The sequence below is a fragment of the Aythya ferina genome (assembly GCF_964211825.1).
Source record: "Aythya ferina genome assembly, chromosome: 5".
NCBI lineage: Eukaryota > Metazoa > Chordata > Aves > Anseriformes > Anatidae > Aythya > Aythya ferina.
This window is the reverse complement of record NC_140301.1, coordinates 5881285-5902738: the sequence shown is the minus strand read 5'-3', so window position 1 is coordinate 5902738 and position 21454 is coordinate 5881285. Positions and strand designations below refer to the sequence as shown.

Genomic DNA, 21454 nt, shown 5'->3' with positions numbered 1-21454 from the left:
TTACTTCTGAGAGATCTGTAGCTGTCAGAAGTCTGAGAAACTAACTAGTAATGATTTATTTATGAAAATGATTTTAGATGGATTATTTTCCAATTGTAAGACACCTGTGCTAACAGATGTTCTTGTGTGCTTCTCTTCCTTTAGTGACCTAAACAGGTATGAATATCCAAATAATTTGTTTTAGTGCTCTGTTAAGGCAGCCAAACAATCATTTCATGTTCCATGAGGATGTTTTTTTTTTTTGTTTTAACTTTTGTTGTCTGCCACCTCCAAGTCTATGCTCCTCAGGGATTGGTAAAATACATGAGCTTTCCAAGTGGCAAACCTTCATCGCTGTCAAATGGTAATTGGCCTCTCCTTGGAGGATGGGCTAATTTAAGGACATTGTAGAGCATTCTCCACTAAAGCTCACTGCACCAGCTAGGGTGGAAGACTCAACTGCCTAGCATAGCTGTATGGGGTAGTTACAGCTCCTCAGGCTTTTCTTTCTGAAAGAAATAGGTTAGAAACTCCAAATGCAGACATCAGGTGGTGGTTTCCAGCCCAAACGTGCATCTCTACAGCAAGCGCACTATTGCGTGCTACAGCTGACTTTCTCTTATTTGTTGTAAACGGTTGCTAACTACAGGTTACAGGACCCCCAGCTACATACCCTTTCTTATTCCTCCATCAGGCGGGCAGGGATATTCCCCGGTTGATAAGAGGAAGCAGGGTCCATATCTCTCCCGAGTGCCAGAGCGGGTAAAGGGCAGGCCCTCATCAGGCGTAATAGCCTGGTCTATGTGGGGACAGTCTTCGTTTGCCAGCGCCGCCTTGGCCACCTCACCATTCAGTTTCGAATCTTCAAACATATAAGCAGAAGGCTATTGAAACACTATGCACTGTTTATTAGTTCCAGCTGCAAATTAAGGGTTCACAGCTAACGAGGTCTATCGCGACACTATAAAAGGTAGCACATCTGTCCTAGACACTGCGTTCGTGTGCACTGCACCAAAATAAAATAAAGTCTGTTAAGTGGAAGAAGAAACAAAACGTGATCATGTTAGGTGTGACAGCAGCCGCCTGTACTTCCGCATAGAGGGGCAGTTTCAGAAACGGGCGTGCATTGGTCCTAGTCCTGCGAGCAGAAGACCGCGGTTAGAAATTGGATCATGTTTTTGCATGACATCGGATGGTGCATGAATGACCTGCTTGTCATGAAGCCTACTGTTGCTCGGAGCTTTGGAGAGGCAGTGGGCTGTGAGTTGTGTTTTAGTATTTGAGTATATTCTGTTTGTGCTGATTTATACCTTTGTGCAATATTCCCTGAAGGGAACATTCCTGCTCTTCCCCTCCCCGAATTTACCCGGGGTGTTTTCTATTGTTTCCAGTATCGGTCGTGCAGAATGGCTGTACACATTTCAGACACACAGAGTACGTTATGTATGGAAATAAGACAGCAGAATGTGGATTCAAAACAAAAACCAAAAACTAAACCAAAAACCAATCCATTTTCTGGTGTTCTCTTCTGAAACACACACGGTATTTGCAATGCCAGCACAGGACACTACATATATAAAACACTACAGCAGGCCATGAATTTGGAAAATAGATGGAGTAAAATTTACTCTTGGCTGTAAATAATAAAAATAGGTTGTCAGATTTGCCCATTTTGCTCCACACATTCCCATGAGGATAGACTGAGAATAGCATGTTTTCTCTGTGTGACTTGCTTGATGTTTATAAAAACAACTTAAAGTGCTATTTAGTGTAGGATTTATTTTAGGGTTTTAAAGTGCAAATTAGTATATTGAGAATATACTCGAAATATAGCACAGCTCAATATGAGTGTTTTGGTTGAAGGGAGGAAAAAACAGTCAAAATGTGCTTTCTGGAGTTTCACAAATGCTGAGACACATTAACTGTAGGCAGCATCCTACACCTCGGTTGCACAATGCTTATTACCTAGACACTGTAAGGCAATGGGTGATCCTGCAAGTAAGTCTTTAAGGAAAGACAAAGTCAACGGATAAAGTTAATTTCAGTGCCTCTTCTAGATTTATGTACTGTTTTGTTCTTAATGCTACATGATACTGATTATTTTTGTTGCTTTGCACGCATGCACACACAAAGATGTATATGACACATACTACACATCTATCTATGCACTGGTAATTGCATACTATGTCTTTATTTGTATTTAGTTATCATTTTCACTACCAAAACAGTCTTTTCTGCAAATCTAACCTCTGCCTCCTTTCTGCTCTGTGTAGAATTAGCCAATTATTTTCCCAGAGGGAGAGGTAGTAGCATTTTGTTTTGTGAGCAATGAAATAAACAGGTCTCTCAATACATTAAAAACAATAAAAAAAAATAAATAATAATAATAAAAATCCATGGGTGCATTTTAATGTTTGTAGAGGCTAATTTCAATAAGGTACTAAAATTTTAAGGTTGTAGTGAATTGCAATTGCTTTCTGTTTGTGACAGTGCAATTCAAAACCACTCTTGGCACAAAACCCTGGCACGGCTGCCATGGAAACCACGACATTGCAGGTACTGAGCTGCTGCTTTCAAAACCATGTAGCTGGGTTTGGGGATGAGCAAAGAACTGGGCTTCTTCATAAGCCTCTGCTGCTCCAAACAGATGGCTCTAGTCCTGACACGAGAGGCAGCTGTGGCAGCACAGCTGGGCACTGACATCTCTGAGATTCCCACTGCTACACCTGAGCCTGGGTTTGCAGACTAAACTGAGTGATGGAAGGGGCGCTGGTCTGTTTCTGCAGCTCAAAATGCCTCTGAGCAGGGTGGCTGTGGGTCAGGCTGCTCGCTGATAACAGCCATCGGTCCTTTTGGAAGCAGCTTTCAGGCTCCATTGTGGTTAAATGACAGGAAAGTTGACCTTGGTAGTTATTTCTTAAGCTGTGTTACACATCGCTAGTGACCTGAGCTGCAACTTGTTTGTTCAGCCTCCTCAGGGCTCTTTAACACGGGTGAATTTTTCTCTATGTCTGTTGTTGAAAATCCACAACTTTACAATTTTATTTCTATCTGATAGAAAGAGGATTGAGTAGCTGGATTACACTAACATCCCTTGCCTATTCCATGCATGGTCTATGTCCCAGGAAGCACATTCAGAATATTTAGGAAGCAGAGAAATTACCAGCACAGAAGACTGCATCTGTTGCTGGTAGGTGTTAAGTAGAGTGGTTGTGTTCCAAACCACTGCCTGCAGCACCTAATTCTGTGAAGGTGAGTTTCAAGATTCATATAATATTTACTAAGTAAATAGGCTGTTATGGAAATAAAGAAAACATCACTGGTATCATCAGTCAACAGTGAGAGGTTTCCATTCTTTTCATTAGCAGATCTACATGCTGAACAATTTAAGGAATGCGGTCTAAAGATGGAGTTAAATTATATTATTTGGCTGCTTTCTTAAGTTGCCATTTGCATGTTTGCTCTTTTGAAGATTGACCTTGGCTTTGAGAGAACTCCAGATAAAGCAAAACTACCGAAACAATTGCTGTCTGGTGACTACCAGCATGGCCATACCAATGATGACTACTTCTAGATGCTTAAAACTTCTAAGGCTTGGCACCAAATTCATAGGAGTCGTTCTGTCCCTGCTAGCAGAATCTGAACTAGGCTTATACAGCATTTTTCTTCAGATTGTACACTGCTTCACGAAGAATAGCTGATGTTATCCTTCCTCTTTTACAGATGGCTAAAACTACCATGTGGTGAAGTAACTAGCCCACTGCTATCTAAGAGGTTATCTACAAAATCTTCTGACCCCCAGCATGGCACTTCATCTCCATAATCGTACTATCTGTGAACACCTAGGTAACTGCACCAGTTTTAAGCATTCTCCTGCAGAGTCTTGGCTGAGAGGCTGAAAAAAGTGTTCAGCAGATCTCCCAGGTGAGTAGTTCATTTCACAACTACCTCATTTGTGTGGTTTCCACTTGATAGATTTTTGTTTGTTTTTGGTTTTAATCTTCCTTCCTGTTTTCTTTGCCTCCATTTGCAAGAAAGTATGATTAAAATGCCTTGGGGTATTCTGAAAAACAACACTTACAGTAACTTCTGGATTTTGCATCAGTGTACTCTCCTTGTTGTGGAGAAGCGCAGCAGAGACTGTCTGCATGCTGCACGGCTCTTCTCTTTTGTCGTAGCAAGCAGTTGCAGACTGTCCTAGTGACTTTACTGGCTTTACTTAACTGGCTACATGATCTGCATCAGGTTTGTTGGCATTGTACTAAAGAAGATGGGGCATTCCCACCCTCAGATCAGAAACACAGCAAATAGTAAACAAAGGTCTGTTTTCTTTGGTCCCATTAGGTCACTGGCAATCTCTTCCAGAAAGAAACAGACTTTCTTCCTCCCAGCCACCCTTGTTTAAGGATTGAAAGAGACAAGGACCAAGGCTGGGCACTTACAACTTCCCTGGGAAGCTGTTTGCCATCCCACAAAGACTCAGAGGACTTCAAGGGTCTGCACTCCTGCCCCAAGAGAAGGGGTTGGCCAGCAGGAAGGAGGTAAGAGCAGTTGAGTGCAAAAACAGGGACAAAACTGAGAAAGGGAGCTGCGTGAAAGATGAAGATCTTTCTACTAGCAAGACCATGTCTGACTACAATTAAACTCCATACCACCATCCCATGTACAGCTAAAAATGAATCTACAGCTTGTTTAGATCTCAGCTGTGCTCTAATAACCCTGGTCCCAAACTTGACGTTGCCATTATTACAGTCTGTGGATAGTCCTGCTCCTGATTGGGTGTGTTTTGGTTCTCATTCACAGCTTGAGGGTCTTTGCTTATTTTCAACCCCTGTTACTCTGCAGGGCTACATTCAATAGCTGCCTGAAGTCTCTCATGAAGAGGGATGTCCTTGAGGTCCCTCACAGCAGAGACCTTTAACGCACCTGGAACCCTGCTGGAAGTAACAGTATGTTGTCCATTTAATAAGTTAATTACTCTCTTGTTTTTCACTTTCCTCTCAGTTTTCTCATGATATAAAAGGGCTGTTAATGTGGCAAACATTAGCCATGTCATACTGTGCTGGCAATGGCAAACTTTCTTGGCAGGATGGTTTTCTCTGTCTCTAAGGCTACTGATAGAATGATACAGGAACAGAGGTGGCATGGCCAACATGAGGGTGGAGAACTGCTGTGCTCTGGCTTTTCTCAGCTACAAGATGTTTAGCTGGAAGTGCAAAGTGAAGTGAAGGGCTGCTGCGGTTGCTGGTGGAGGACAGACAATTTCCCATCTGTCTTTATTTTAGAGAAAATGCAAAGATTTTGCATTGCTTTTTGCAGCATTGTTTTTGTCTGATACTTCTCGTGCTGTGTAAATGATTATGATGAAGATAAGGGTGTGAATCCAAGCATCTAAAGACATTTCCTCTGATCTATGGAGGTTAAGAGCTTCTCAGCATCTCAAAGTCCCCATTGACTTTATATCCTTCCATTTCTCTCTGAGATGTTGTGAGAAAGTTGGTATTTACAGTTCAATTCCCTATTCTCTCGAGTCTCCTTAATTCAAATTTCACACCAGTTATATCAAGTTGTCTTTCTTATGGTTGCCTGGATAGTGTTTACTGGCCATTAGTATTCATTGGCCACTCATCAATTGCAGCAGGATAAATCTTTCTTGCTTTTATACTAGACTTCATCTAAACTCTGCTGTGCTTCTTCACTTTTTAAAGGAGGCTTAGGACATAATAGCTAATTGGGAAGAAACTGCAGACTGGGAAAAATAAGCTTTTTCTTGAATTAGTACATGGCTATAGTGATTTCTGAGTTAATGTAGAATTTACTAGCAATTTAGAAGAAGCTTAGAAGCAGTAAACTTCATGTTCTGTGATTCTCCCTCTAGAAAATGATCAGAGATGTCTATCAGCTATTTTGTACCATTCTTTCAAAGTATTGTTGGGTAAATGGGGGAGATTGTAACAAAATACCTTGGTCAGGACCTGATTCAGCAAAATAACAATTAAGCTTGTGTGCCAGACCATCTTTGGTACAGAAATCAATTTTTATGGGCTCCAGAGCTTCATGCAGGATTAAGAAGCATGGATCCCATGGGTAAGGGCTCACTTTTGTTGTTGTTAAAGCAGGTCCTTAGAGTGAAAGGGATATAACTTCATTAAATTATAAAAAGAATTATGGAGAAGATGATGTATTAAACCACAGACAAAGGATGATGAAATGATGGCTTGGACAGTATGGAAGGAAGTATAGCATAGAGAACAGCATAGGCAATATGGATTTAAGCCTCTGAAAATGAGTAATGATTCATCAATATGGGCATCACTGGTTTTCAAAACAGCAGTGAAAAAAATCCTAAATTGGTAGGCTTGGGAATTTTTCTGCTGGAGAGTAATAAAAAATTATTTTTTTTTCCATGCAGACTATCTGGAAAAAAAAAAAAAAAAAAGTAATTTAACTAAGTAGTTCTATTGTCATACCGAGTACTTACTCTTTGCATTAATACCTTGCATCAGGTTTTGTGTCACAACCTCAATGAAGTTACCTATAGTCTGTGACATTCCTTGTTCTTTTGCATTAAATAACTGTATTGTAATCTCCTCGGCTGCCCAACATGGAGCTCAGGTTGATGGAAATTGGAGAAAAACTTCACAGAATAAAAAGTGACAGTCTGTAACATACACAAGTTGCAAGCAACGTACAATAATAACAAATAAATGTTAACAAACAGAGTGAAAGAGAGAAAGAGAAAAAGAGAGAGAAAATGTGAAGAACATGTAAAAGAATTAACAGATTCCTATATAACAACTCAGTTTTAGTTATCCCAATATTCTAAGGCCATTAAAATAATAGTTAAAAAATGTTGTTAGATCTAGGTATCTTTATTAAAATTTCCTGATGTTTATATTACTGCGTACTTTGAAAGTTGCTATGAAGTTCTTCTGAGTAATTTCACACTGATGGACTTTATGCTGGCACAAACGAGAGCAGAATTTAGTATGCTACATGAATATGCAGAGGCCTTCCGACCCAACCTACCTCTTCAACATTTACTCACCACCGTGTTGACCTGGGTTCCTCCAGGAAGCCGTGTCCCCCAGTAAAGGCACTCCAGTGACGGTGGTGACCGCCTCTCCCAGAACTAACTGGCCAACATAGTAACATCACTCCCAGAGAATATCACCTTTGAGAGGCACTACTTCTTGAAGTGAGGTGACAGTATGTTGGCAGCCTACCTACTGGTACCTCTAGAGGAAATACGGGAGCTCTAATTAAGTTGATCCAGTATATTATCACCTCTGCAGGTGTTATTGAATACGTGTTTAGTGCAGTGCTGAGAACTGTTGCTCCTGGGAGTGCTACATTGCAAAGAACTCTGGAAGATCCCTTCTAGTTTTATCCTGATGCTTCTGGGGTTTCACTTATACTCATCCTGGCCTTCTGAGATCCCACTAATATCCGATTCTGTAGAGCGTGGTGGGTCCTTGACAGGTCAGATAGAGGTTGCAGGAAAATGCAGTTGGGTGAGTCATGCTACAGTCTTACGTTACCGCTCTGAGGAATACAGTATGATGATCTGTACAGTATGGAAGGTGTCTGAGACATGGAGCATGGATGAACACAAAGAACAGTGACAGTGGGAATGGTGAATTGCTTCTTATTTCGGCTTTGTGCTTATAAACAGACAAGCAAATAGCCAAAGTTTGGAGAAAATATCCATCAAGTACAGAGCAAGAGGGATATAAGCTAGTAGGCTGGGCACAGAGCTGTCACCTCATACCCTAGACCCTTTTTGCCCTGGTCTTTTGTAGTAATGGGTAAATCATCCCATTTATCTTGTGCTATTGCAGTAAAGGTAACTCTTGTTGTATGTGTCCTACAAGCGTCATTCATACTTAATCCAGCAGAAGGGAGAGATGCCAAGAGTACCTCTTTGATATCCCAGGAATTCACTCTGCAGTGGATGGCATGGGAGCTATAGTGGCAGGCACATGGTGTGAAAGGATGCTTGAGAAAGATGGTTTACCTCATTTAAAGGTAAACCCAATTTATTTATTTATTTATTTATTTATTTTTTGTATTACCCAATCCTCCTAGTGCTGGAGGATTGGCAGAGGCTGATCTGACTTGGCTGGAGTGTCTCTATCTGTTTACCCATCTCTAAAAGTGTCTCGTGCTCATTAAGTTAAGGCATTAAAAGTCCTAAGATTTATTAGTTCTCTGATTATTTTTCAGCTAGTCCTGAAGTGTAGTCCTGCCCTTTCATACAGTTGTCCACAGGGGACTGTGTAAGGTGAATTATTATTTGTTTTTGGTGTCTTACATAGTGCCAGAGAAAAGCATCTAAGTGTCTGCTTTGGGGACTGACAGCAAAAGAACAACAGTTTTGAAGAAAGTCCCCCAGACTTCTCTGCTGACTGGACAGAAGCCAGTCCAGATCTGCAAGGAGCTCTTTTTACTTCTATTCTTTCATTAAATACCTTACCATACTACTGCACTGCTCTGGGGCTTTGTTCAAACCTTCCTCACTAGGGACTAGGCTGTGGCTACTGCTCACTGCCATTTAAGAAACTGGATGGCAAAACTCTTCAGCCATCGTAAACCTGGCATGGTTGTGGGCCAAAAAGAAGGCAACCCTTTGAGCTTGAGTTCATTGCTTTTCCTTTTTGCTTTCAGTTGACTTGGTATGGAGAATTGTATTCTTACCCAAATTACAATGTAAGCAAGCACTGTAGTACAAGTGACACCCACTGATTATATCTCTACAGGAAATGACAGATGAATAATTGTACAACAAAAAATTACATTGTATGAGATTGCAGAAATGCCACACGAGGGGCAAGGAATAGATCCAAATTGCTTCCACCTAAATATAGGCACTTAACTGAGGATCTTAAGTCCGAGCTGCAGTCACCTGAGATAAGTTATCAAGAAAGCCACCTCTGGCAGGCAATTCAGATCATAAATCAGTGAATTACTCTTAGACTGCCTAACTCTTCTTTTAACATAAGGGGAACTTTAGGCAAATGTATTTTAAGTTGAATGAGAAGAACTGAGCGTTATTCCTATTATTTTGAGCTGTTACAATTTCTGCATTAGACCCAGAGGACCCAGCTTCAGTGATGTTAAGATGCAATCATTACCTCATTTGCTATTTGGAGAGAGGGATTATGGAGTTTTAAAAGCTAGGAAAGCTAAGTACCAGGAGGAAAGAAAAAAACATCTCCCTGTTATCTTATCCTCTGCCTTTTAAATATACTTAAATATATCAAATGCATACAAACATCAAAGCCGTCTGAGCTGAAAAAGACCCAGACTCTTTTCAGTTACATTGTTGTCTGCTCTTGGTCTTACAGAGAGGGTCAAAGGCTTTATGACACTAAAATTAGTGGAGTCATATTATTTTTTTGCTTTAATGTTCAAAGGCATTTGGTCAGAGAATTCTCTTCCCTGTGAATTGAAGAACCACCGCAGTGACTGCCTACCTATGGCTTTAACAATGCTTTGCTATCTGCAAAAGAAAACCACTGAAGTTCACAGTCTACAGCTATGTGTTAGGCAGCATAATGGGCCTGTGAGAAGAACTGCCAAGAGTCCCCAGCTCCCACTGAGCACTGGCACTGGAATTACAGTGCTCAGCACACTTCTGACGTTAGAACCAATGTGTTCCACAAGAAATACAGGTTATTTAGGTTACAGTGACAGAAGGGATGAAAAATGAAGCCCTGAGAAAAGAGCAGTGCCTTCAGAAAACATAACTGATAAAGTAAAAATAGATAATTCCGCAATGTTTCTTTAAAGGGAGATCAGCTCTATCTCAGTAAATTGCATTGATATGGTAAGTTCCTAATATCAGTCTGGAGTCATTATAACAATGTAGTTCCCCTCTGCCCGGGATCGAATGGTTTTAACTATTCAGACACCGGGGTAGTTGTGGAGTGGCTTCTGGACAATTGTTTTCTGGGCTGGCAAGTAAAATAACCACATTTTTTTTTTCTGAAGCTAGAGATTGTGTTAGTAAGGACAGATATTTTCCTTCTCTTAGGCTCTTGAATTCTAATAGTATTTTTTCCAAATTTTTCAGCTATGCAATGAGCAGAGTATTTTGCTATCAATACACTGTGAAAAAGTTACCCGACATGTCAGCATGATACACTGGTATGAAGATACAGTATCCATGGGGTATAGCTGAAGTGAAGCTGCATGCAGAGTGGACCAGAGAGGTGAGAATTTTTTACTTTGGCTATATTAAAATCAACATAAATGTCTTGTGTGCAGGTGTTGGACGTATGTGTACAGAAACAATTAAAAGTTGGGATAGGTTTTTTAACAAAACCAAAATAACCCTCATCTGTACTTGTGTGTTATGGATGCATTCTTAAGACCATGGCTCCATTACACCAGAGAGTGTTGTAGACATCAAATGAAGTTATAATTCCGTTCATGTTGTCATAAATATCTTTTGCAGTGTCAGAATATAACTTTCACATCTTCATCTATGGCACCTTTAATATGTAACCATGCAGTCAACTTCGTGTAAGTGCACAGCTCACGGAAGAGAGAGCCTAAAGAGCTGAATAACATTTCCATAACAAAACTTCCACAATTTGTTCTGCATGTTTTGAGGTTTTCTTACAAACTTGTGTCTTAATGTATTTCACTGCATGTACTGAGATAAATTACCTGTAGGATAGGGTGTGGTTTGGCACAGAAATCAGCTAAGTTTGAGTGTTTGAGGCTGACTTTTTTTTTTTGTTTTGCTTTGAATTTGAAGCAAATTTTGCTTCCTTTGCACTTCTTTTTTCTTTCTTTCTGTTTACTTCAGTTATGCTATTGACTGATAGGAGTACTCTGAAGCCTTTAGATAAAAGACACTGCAGCACAGTGGACCATGGTTATGACCGGTGCTCAGTTGAGTTTAACTCATGGCTTTTCCACAAGTAATGTTGCAGAATTAAATAAAGCCCTGAGTCAAATGAAAATACTGGAATCATAGAATATCCTGAGTTGGAAGGGATCCACAAGGATCATAGAGTCCAACTCTTGGTTCCACACAGGACCACCCAAAAATCAGACCGTATGTCTGAGAGTGTTGTCCAAACGCTTCTTGAGCTCTGGCAGGCTCAGTGCTGTGACCACTGCCCTGGGAAGCCTGTCCCAGTGCCCAGCTGCTCTCTCAGTGCAGAACCTTTCCTTAACACCCAGCCTGACCCTCCCCTGTCCCAGCACCATGCCGTTCCCTCGGGTCCTGTCACTGTCCCCACTCCACTTGTGAGGGAGCTGCAGGCCGCCATGAGGCCTCCCCTCAGCCCCCTCTGCTTGGGGCCAAACAAACCAAGGGACCTCGGCCAATCCTTGTACGTCTTGCCCTGTAGACCCTTCACCATCTTTGTTGCCCTACTTTGGACACTCTCTAATAGATTCATATCCTTAAACAAAAAATGGAGGTTATTTCCATTTTCTCTTTGCTGTCTACTTAGGCTGCTGGGTATTTGGATGTAAAATAGTGATTTTTCCAGATCTGACAACTGCAAAATGAAGCCTTGATCTTGAATGGGGCCTGTACGCAACACTGCAATGTAACAAAGTTAGTAGTTTGACATGGTAATGCTACAACTTGGTGTGTGTATTTTAAATGAGGAGACACCTACAGTGTCTTCTATAGCTCCTGGGTCAAGGAGCTTTTGTCAAATGGGTCAGATGAAATCTGCTCCTTTGTATCATCACAGGCCCCGTTCCTCTAGGCTAAACAGTATCTTGAAAGTTTATAGTCATCAGATATTGTCTTGAAGAAGAATTTTGGTTCTCCAAGGGGAAATCTTTGCTTTCTTAATGCTGCTGCTGAAGGCCTGCCTACAGCAGTAGCTTTGCCATCCTCTGCAATGCCTTTCCTCCTCTTCTGCTGCTCTCCCACTCACCCACCAGGGGAACAGGTGGGATGAAGAGCAGGAAGAGTTGATGCAGAGAAGGGAGGGCATGGTAGAACTGAACTCTGGCATTCTTTATCAAATTAAAACCAAGAGCTGTTATTTAAAGATACCCTCCTGCCAGATACAGATTAGCATAGGACTGGATGCTGAGAGTGTTGGGGCCAACTTAAAAATTCAAATCAAACCTACCAGAATTTCAATTCAAAACTTCTTTGCTTTGCCTGCAAATGACCATAGCATCATTGGCAACAGCTGTGCAGCCTGCAGGCAAAGTTCTGCTGTTTGCATGTCTGTGCCAAGAAAGTGCTCTTTAGCTTGAGAGGAGGTGCTGGGATGTGGCTGTGCAGAGCTCTCTGTAGAGTCCACTTGACTGTGTGGGTATGGACTGAGATCAGCTGGGAACTGCTGACCCAGTGTGTAAGGGGGCACTTTGCTGTAGAGAGATAATCATATGTGGAACTATTTCATACTCATCACGGTTTTGTGAAGTATTTAGTCATTCCACCACACATAATATATGGAATTATTAACTTCATGTGATGTCCCTTTCTCCTGAGCAACTATACAGGCTTTTTTTTTAAAAAAAAAAAAGAAAAAAGAAAAAAAGAAAAAAAGAATGTATTAGATACAAATCATATGGCTATATATCTCCTAGATACCGCCACACTGAAGCTTTGCAACTACAAAGTACAAGAAATATCTTGAACAACTTGGATGTAATTATAGAAACATTAGATCTGATGGACACATTCTGAGTTCCTAGTATGATGTTAACTGGTTGTCTACGGTTAGGTGGGGTTAACTAATGTAAATATTTCACTGGATGGGCAACATTCACAACTTGTCTTTGTTTTTATATAATGTGCAGGTTATAGTTTCAGGAAAAAGTCAGTGCCTATGAGCGCTTCATATTACATAAAGTGAACCTCAACATTCAAGGCAGTGCAGATCTTGTTTTAACAGTCCAGTTCTGATCTCATTATTTTTCACTTTTTTCTTGCATGCGTATAGATATTTCTCCTTGTGAGGGAGCTGAGAGATGCAGGCAACAATGTTTTGCTGCTAGTGGTGCATAATAATTATCAGAAACAGGTCTCCAGCAACAGTGTTACTGAGTCCATTTTGTTAGCTGAAGTATAAGTGTGCTTTGTTACTTCTCAAAATATATATGCTTGTATACGTATATAAAAATATCCTCTTCTAATTAATTATTGCAGAAATAGGTTAAGTTGCTGTTACTATCAATACTTCATGGATATTGTGGTAACAGCTGATTTTAGAGCACTGATGGTGGCAAAACAGTTCCACATTGAACCAAAATTACACGTATTCTCAGGATACCAGTGTGGATTTGCATTGAACTCGTAGAATTCTTAGTCCTCTAGTTCCCAGAGAGGACCAGGATATGGAATGGAAGGAACTTTACAAAGCAAAGGATTTCTGAGATGAAAGTCACTCTGTAGCTGACTGCTAAAGTACTCAAAAGTCAGGTGTCTCATACGCTTTACAGTTGGGTAGCTGGCGTGGTAAGAAACACACCGTATTGTTAGTGCCCTCTTTCCCTCTTGATATGTGATGCCCCAAAGGCATCTACTTATGAGAAGGTTTGCTGCTTGGACATGAGTTGTGATAAGCATTTGCAACCTGAGGGGAATGGATGATAAAACCATACGCTTATGCACCAAAGATACAATAGGAAAGAGACAGTCTATCAGTCACGTGAATTGTGATTGGCCTGTTGCAATGGAGCAGTCTTTAACAAGAAAATGAAAGCTCTTTACCTTCTGAATGAATTTTACACAGTTGCACAAAAGGGAAAAGAAAAAAAAGGAAAGAAGAGAAGAGAGAAAAGAAAAGTTCCCACCAGCTCTTCCCCTCCAAAATTAGCACTGGCATAGGTGAAGTCACACACAAAGGAAAGTCTCGCTTTCTTTGTGCCTCTCACAATGACATCAACATGCATGGCTATGAGATGACGAGAAAATACCTCACTCAGGATGAATAACAAATTAGAATTTTCTTTAAAGTAAAAAAAATGATAACACAAGACCATCATAGGTATACGCTAGCTCCTTCAAAACATCTCTTGTTGTCTAGATGTCAGTTAAAATCACTTGATTGTTGATCTGTTTTATCTAATACGACACGGGAATATTCTGAAATAGGCTGAAGAATGTCTACTATGCAACTTCATTGGAACGTCTGCCAAAAACGCAGTTGGCTTTGTTTTCAACATGGTTATCTACTTTGAAATTACTCCATAGAATAAATAGTGATATTCCGTGGGTAGAGGTAGATTATGGGGTTGAAATAGTCAAATTGGAGCCCCGTAACTTTATGTGCTATAGGAGGAGTCTCATAAAACTGAGATATTCCCATAATTAACCACTAGCCATGGGATATTATAATATATTCCACGGTGACTAGTATTTTTTCCATTCCCCCCACCCCCCAGTAGAATTAGCATGATTAGTTTTGCTCTGGTTTCACCTATTGCTGACATGAATCAGTGTAATTAAAAATAAGAATACCATATTATGAGGCGATCACTGTTCAGGTCAAACTGGCCAGTATTGACCAGTCTGACCTTTTCCAGTCAGCCTTTGCTGCTCGAGGGTTGAAAGAGCTATAGCTCACCAACCCATACTTGCAAAAGGAGCGTGGTTTAGAAAACGTAGTTCAAAACTCTTCATAGCTCTAAATGCTAAATTCTAGTGGAATATTATAGAATAATTGGTTTGCATGCCATGGAATAAACATCCTTACATCTAGTCTTGTCTCAGAGTGAGTCATTTTATATTAGTGTCAAGAATTTGAGCTGTTGTTCTACTTTGCAGTTAATCATCAGAAAGAGACGGGATTGTCTCATGAATATGCATGATGGTATAGTTGTCCCTTCAACTTACTAGGCACCTAGTTTCTGTAATGAGATGTACAATATCTGCCATTTAAAACAGCTGAAAGGTCCCAATTGGGAACAAATGAGAAAGCATCTGGCTGTTTCAAATTCCAGCCCTGTTTTGTCAGAAAACTCTGTAATTGCTGAGTACTTGGCTCCTACTCTGCTCTATGAAGCATTCAGCTCTCAGGAGCCTCTGAGATGCATTACACAGTCCAGCAAAATAGCTGTAGAACTCTCAAAATTCTTCCACTAGATGTAACAGCTCTTCAGAATATCTTGAGACTTGTATGCCCTTAACCAGGACCAAAGTTTGGGCTCCTAGAGCGTGCTCTCATCCTTAGTTTTGCTGATCAGCCTCCACTGTACCATTTGTCCCTGCAACCTAGACTTCACACATATTATTCACTGTGTGATGGTGGGACTAGAATGGATAAATGTGCTACCCATTGCTCTAAGAAAGCAGTCTGGCTGAATCTTAAATCACTACGCGGGATGGAGGTTAACGGTCAGATGGACATTCCTCTAAGAGGTTTCCTACCTGCTCTGTTAATTTCTAAAATTTCTTCTTGGGCCAGTGGGCAAGTGTCGCTCTGAGTACTGTGGTGTGGAGAGTTTACGACAGATTTACAATAATTGGGGGATCCCAGCTGGGGTGGCCTCGGGATATGCTTCTTTTTTTTCTTTGGTAGCTTCTGCTTAGCCATAGCTAAGGAGTAATACATTCCGAAATTGTTCACAATGACAGGGACAGGCATGGCAATGGTCAGCACACCGGCGAGAGCACAGAGGGCCCCCACCAGCATGCCTGACCAAGTCTGAGGATACATGTCTCCGTAGCCCAGGGTCGTCATGGTGACAACAGCCCACCAGAAGCCGATGGGGATATTTTTAAAGTGTGTGTGTTCACTGGCACTAGGGTCATTTGGTTTAGCACCTATTCTCTCGGCATAATAGATCATCGTGGCAAAGATTAAGACGCCCAATGCCAAAAATATGATGAGCAGCAAGAATTCGTTTGTGCTGGCACGGAGGGTGTGTCCCAAGACCCGCAACCCAACAAAGTGGCGGGTCAGCTTGAAAATTCGCAGGATTCGCACGAAACGGACTACGCGGAGGAAGCCCAGGACATCCTTAGCAGCTTTGGAAGACAGGCCACTGAGTCCAACCTCTAGATAGAAAGGCAGTATGGCCACAAAGTCAATGATGTTCAAAGAGTTTTTGATAAATTCCACCTTGTTTGGGCAGAAAGTGACTCTCATCAAGAACTCAAATGTAAACCAGACCACACAGACACCTTCGATGTAGGTGAGAAAGGCTTCAGTCTCTGCTTCCCTGTAGTGCCGCACCTGGGTGTCATTCCCGATGAATTCAGTTTCTGTCTTGTTCACAATGGGGTTAAATCTCTCATGGGTCTCGAGGCAGAAGGTGGTGATGGAGACCAGAATGAAGAAGAGGGAGGCAAATGCCACATACTGTAGAAAGAAAGATACGAGAGAAACGTTAAACAGTAGGTTAAGCACAGGGGCTTTGATTCTTACAGAAGGGAGAGACAAGAGCCGCGTTAAAACTGAAGATTACGCCAAGCCTTCTTCCTGTGGGCTTAAGATGCCAAGTCTCACCTGCGAAGACAGCCTGACATTCAAGCTGGGATGGAGACCAGTATGTAAGTACATGCTTATGTCCATTCCTATACAGATAGCACTTCAGCGTGAGTGTAAATCTAAGCAAGCATTTGAATCCCCAAGCTGTCTTTGGTATTTAAAGTTAAGGACATACTTAAATTCTGCCTGCTTGAACTGGGTCTTCTGGTACTTTCTGGTCCTTAAGATAGAGCACACCTTCTGGGACATTTGTCACACAGGAGTCTTTCAACAGCGTTGTGTCAGTGGTGTGGTGGTTGCCTCCTGCTCCCAGCTTAGTGGGAGCTGTGGCACTTCAGGTGCTGCTAAATATAAGTGGCAGTCTCAGGGGACTCTACAGCAAGGATCTGAGTCCTGGTTGGCATCACGAGACTGTATTACCAAACCCCAGAGAAAGGTCAAGGAATAGTCGCATGTCAAACAGTTTTCCTGTAGTAAATAATCTGTTCTCAACTGTCTTCTCCAAATCTTTAATTTTTAAATTATTATTTTTTTTTTTTTTTTAGGGCAGTCAGAGAAGAGAAGCAAGAAGATTTGGATATACCTGTCAGCTGATCCAAAAGGAGACAGATCTACTGGGTTCTACCACACAAGGTTTTCTTCAAGAGATTTTCATTGCATTGTAAGTCTTACATAGAAACTAAATCAATCTTTTTTAAGGCTGTCTGATTGCAATTTGGTTAATCAAGTTACAGTGAAGATGGTATCAGCCCCCAAAGTCAATGAGTGTCTTAGGAGCATTTTCCTTTTCTGCTTCAGTTCCTTCTTTCCTCAGGCTTTTCTCAGCCTAAAGGAGATCTCTTGGTTATATTCCAAGATAATTGAGGGAGACAGTCAGGCCAAAATTCACAATTCTAATAACCACAGTTTGTCTGCTCAGTCCTCCTTTAATAAATCAAGTAGGTTTTGTACATCTAAGAAACCTGCTTCTGTGTTGGAGCAGTGTGTTAATAATAATACCTCTTCCCATTTACCTCCTTACATCAGTTATCTTCCTGTTTGTCTCTTGTGTATCTTTGACAAAAGAAGTTATATATGATGTTATTTCGTTGTTCTCTTGAGCATGATCAACCATATTATTTAAAATATTTAGGTGTTCTCATAGTGTTCCATTATTTACAATGTCCCTTTTTCAACAGTGTAGCCAAAGAAGGAATTACAAAGAATGAGTTTCTTTGGATTGTCTGTTGTCAGCAAATGCAGGGCAGTAATCTGAAGCAAATTGCTGACAAAGGACCAGTTAAAAATAACCTCTGCTTCATGCAACCAAAGCTCTCCTGCAATCAAGGAGTTTCTCCTGTCTGCTTTCCTGGGTAGACATAGTGCAAAACTGCACTTGACCTTCCCTATTAGCAAACAGAGTCCATTGAAAGTATTCATTACAGTTTGAGGTGAGCCATTTAATAGGGAGGGAAACTGGCAGTGAACACAACAACAGAAGAATTTAGGTTGGAAGGGCACTCTAGATGTCATACGATACAACATTTGGTTCACATTCAAAGTTGGACCAGATACCGAAGTTGGATCAGTTTGTACCTTAAAGGAGGCTGTAACAAGGTGGAGTTGGTCTGTTCTCCCACGTGCCTGGTGACAGGACGAGGGGGAATGGGCTAAAGTTGTGCCAGGGAAAGTTTAGGTTGGATGTTAGGAAGAACTTCTTTACCGAAAGGGTTGTGAGGCATTGGAACAGGCTGCCCAGGGAAGTGGTGGAGTCACCATCCCTGGAGGTCTTTAGAAGACGTTTAGATGTTGAACTTAGCGATATGGTTTAGTGGAGGACTAGTTAGTGTTAGGTCAGAGGTTGAACTCGGTGACCTTGGAGGTCTCTTCCAACCTAGATGATTCTGTGATTCTGTATGCTCAGGGCCTTCCCTGGTCCACAACTGGATATCTCCAAGGTTAAGGCAGCTTGTGCCAGTATTCAGCCAAGAAGAAACAAAATAAGCTTGGAAGGATATGAAGCAAACAGACTCCTCTGCATTTCAAATCCAACCTTGCTGCCAAAGAGACAAGAAGGTTACCCCTTGTCACGTGTAAAGAAAACTAGTACCTTCCCTTAAATGCTTAAGGCTATCATAGTATCCTCAGGTGATTAGACCATCTAAGTATAGGTGGTCTAATGTACATGTTAATATGTGCTAAAATCAATGCTTAATATAAACTGTCTGGAAGACAAACAGACGAGAGGTTAGGAAAATTGAGAGGCAGGACTGCTGGTATCTATTTATCTGATTCTTCAGTAAAGCAGGGAATTTTCTCCATGCACAGTTTCTCCATCTGTAAAATAGGTTAAAAAAATCTTGGTGTTTATGTGTTTTGTGATCACAGATAAATGTGTACAGGTTCTATATGTTTTCATTTTATTGTTAATTATCAACGGTCTCCCTAAAAAATAAGTTGAAGAGTCTTTTAAAGTGATCAAAGTCAGTTTATGTATATTTTTAATGCTCAGAGCATAATTAAGCAGGGGTTAGTAGCCCAATTGCCTGAGTAAAACAAGAAACAAAAAGCATTTTTCAGCAGGAACTCAGGAAAATATTTCCAGCAGCCTCAGAGCACATCTGCTCCATTTTGGCCTGGAGCAGATTTTTACTGTAGAGTCATAGATCCCTGAGAATTGAAGCTGTAGAAGGAAATGCTGACATTTCATTAAGCCAGGTAGAACTCGCTGATAAGAAGCAGAGAAGGGAATAAAACCATACTGCATTTTAAGGGGTCTGTGAAAAAGGCCCCTGTATGCTGACTGAAAATGCAGTTCTCCTCTTCAGGTGTATGAATACCTCTCCTGAGTGAGATTTTGGGGCTTAGGACAACCTTCAGGCTGATCTTGCCCAGCAGCGATGTTGAGAAATGATATTTTGCTGTATTGAAGGGAAGAAATAAACAATTCTGTCAGGACATTTAAATTCTCTGCAGTGGTATATGCTAACAGTGCTACCAGCAGAGAACATCACACCCATAATCTCTCCTGCGGTTAGCCCCTGTGTGCGCACCTTGGCTTCAGAGGGGAATTGAGATCTCTTAGTCATCAGTTCAGCAGAACAGAGAAGTATCCACTGAATGAGTGAGGCGTTTGCTTCCTTCTGTCTGCATTTAACAACATGCAGAGTTTTTTCACAAGTGTTTTCTTAAATGCTTTGGAAGCGCGGGTTTGCTATCAAGGTTTCATAGAACCATGGCACAACAATGGTATTGACAAGAAAGATCCCAATCAGAATTTGTTATCACTGTTGAATTGCTTTCTAATCATAAAACCTATTTTGTTTTGGGTAAGAAAAAAAAAAAAAGGTCTGTAGCCAATACATGCTCTGGTATTGAAAAGACCTTGTTTTTGCTGTAGTAGTAAACTTGCATGCACTGAAAGGAGACAGCAATGGAGATCAGCCTCTATATCATTGGCATAGATTTAGATTGGTGGTCCCAAATTTTTATTGCCCTGATTCCTTTTTTCTTCTGAATATTTTCCTCATTAATTATTTGATATAAGACCTACCAAGCTGTAAACAAAACCAATAGTTATTCAGTGGCTATGGGTGATGAGCATTCATTCATACCAAAGAGCTCAAAAAAGGAACCCTCCCTGGCTCTCTATCAAAAAGGCCAATAAAGATCAGCCACCATGCCTGACATTATAGCTAGGCAAGTCCAGAGGTGAGCAAAGCTGGTGAAATCTAGTGAAGACTCTGGGACTTGTATGTGTTCTAATGTCTTTGAAAATACATCTCTTTATTTCACTAATAATTGCCTAAACCCTAATCAAACCAGTGGATTGCTCTTGGGATATTTAGAGGTTCTTAGTTTTCCTTCTCCATACATTTTACAACAGAATATCTCTTCTTCCTAAGACCTGAATGGGGAGAAAAGCGAGGATTTTATCAAGTGATGCCATGTGTTATTGAGTTCCAGAACAGCAGCTAAAATTTACTATAATTAAATAAAATACCTAGGTAATGTGTTTGAAGAGATCAAAACTCTTTTATTTGCTTTGACACATGTGAATGATTTTTACTTAGCCTAGAGATGGTGCTGCCACTGTTTCTTTCTGTCTTTAATGCCAACAAAGGAGCACTTCAGATTGTCCAAAACTGCAGAAGCTATAAGAGAAGGCAGAGAGGAGATTTTAAAAAAGATGCTTTAATTAAAATAAATTTATGTTAAAATGCCTTCATTTTGGAGAGAGAAAAAAAAAATTACAGTCCTGCATAATCTAGAATTGTGACAGGTATTTTTTAACAAGTCCATCCTGAAAGCAGCTAAAGTGCATCATGCCCGTAAGTGGAGAATTTCACCATCTAATTTTTATTGCCTCTGATTTTATATATATATATATATATATATATATATATATATATTTACTGTGTGTATATGTAAGGCGTGCTTCTTCACTACTCTACTCCACTATCTAACCTAGCCATTTTTGTCAGTCCAGTGTGAATATGAAGTGCCAATTAATTCAGAATAGTAGTGTTTCACACCAACGTCACAGAGCTGTAAACGGTACAAGATAACAGAATCAGACCTAGCCGCCCATGAATAATGAGCCAGTAAATTTCCATTCAGCATGGAAGGGAAACAGGAGTCCAGTACCTTAAAAACATGACTAAACCTTGCAATACACGAGGATTAGGAGACTAGGCTCATTCAGAAAAAGGTCTGAGGATTAGACAGACAGTATTAAATATATAGGTGTGACTGCCTACTTCTGGGAATTACTTTTTAAAACCGTATTTCATCTTGCATTTCTGAGATAGTTCCGATCTCTGAGATAAGAAACCTTTTTATGGTTTGCTGTAAGCAAGTAAGCCCAGTAACCCACTGGCAGCGAAGGCTGTTGATTTAAGCATTGGGACAGAAATTGGATGACTGAGGCTCTTAGCCTCCAGCACTGACCCATTTTTTTGCCTCCCAGCATGTGTACCTGTGAAGGGAGGCCTTGGCTGAGTCTTTGATCCAAGAGACACCACTCGTGGACCATAAGCAGGGAAAGTTGGTGGCAGCAGTAGCAGCACAGC

The 21454-nt window shown here is 40.8% G+C and overlaps 1 protein-coding gene and 1 long non-coding RNA gene across 4 annotated transcripts in view; one reads left to right on the top strand and one right to left on the bottom strand.

Moving 5' to 3' along the window:
* Positions 1-21454, bottom strand: part of KCNC1 (potassium voltage-gated channel subfamily C member 1) — a 117961-nt gene that overhangs the window by 18285 nt on the left and 78222 nt on the right. For 2 of the 3 annotated variants that reach the window (XM_084521963.1, XM_084521964.1), the window contains exons 2-3: positions 15341-16274; positions 653-841 (exon numbers count right to left, since the gene is read on the bottom strand). In XM_084521963.1, coding sequence (XP_084378089.1) covers positions 653-841; positions 15341-16274 — 1123 coding nt within the window. The remainder of the gene's footprint in view (positions 1-652; positions 842-15340; positions 16275-21454) is intronic. The other variant, XM_084521965.1, reaches the window with a different exon arrangement.
* On the top strand, positions 835-11492 carry LOC311438016. Its single transcript, XR_014693898.1, has 2 exons — positions 835-2885; positions 3038-11492. It is a non-coding gene; the product is annotated as an uncharacterized lncRNA (long non-coding RNA).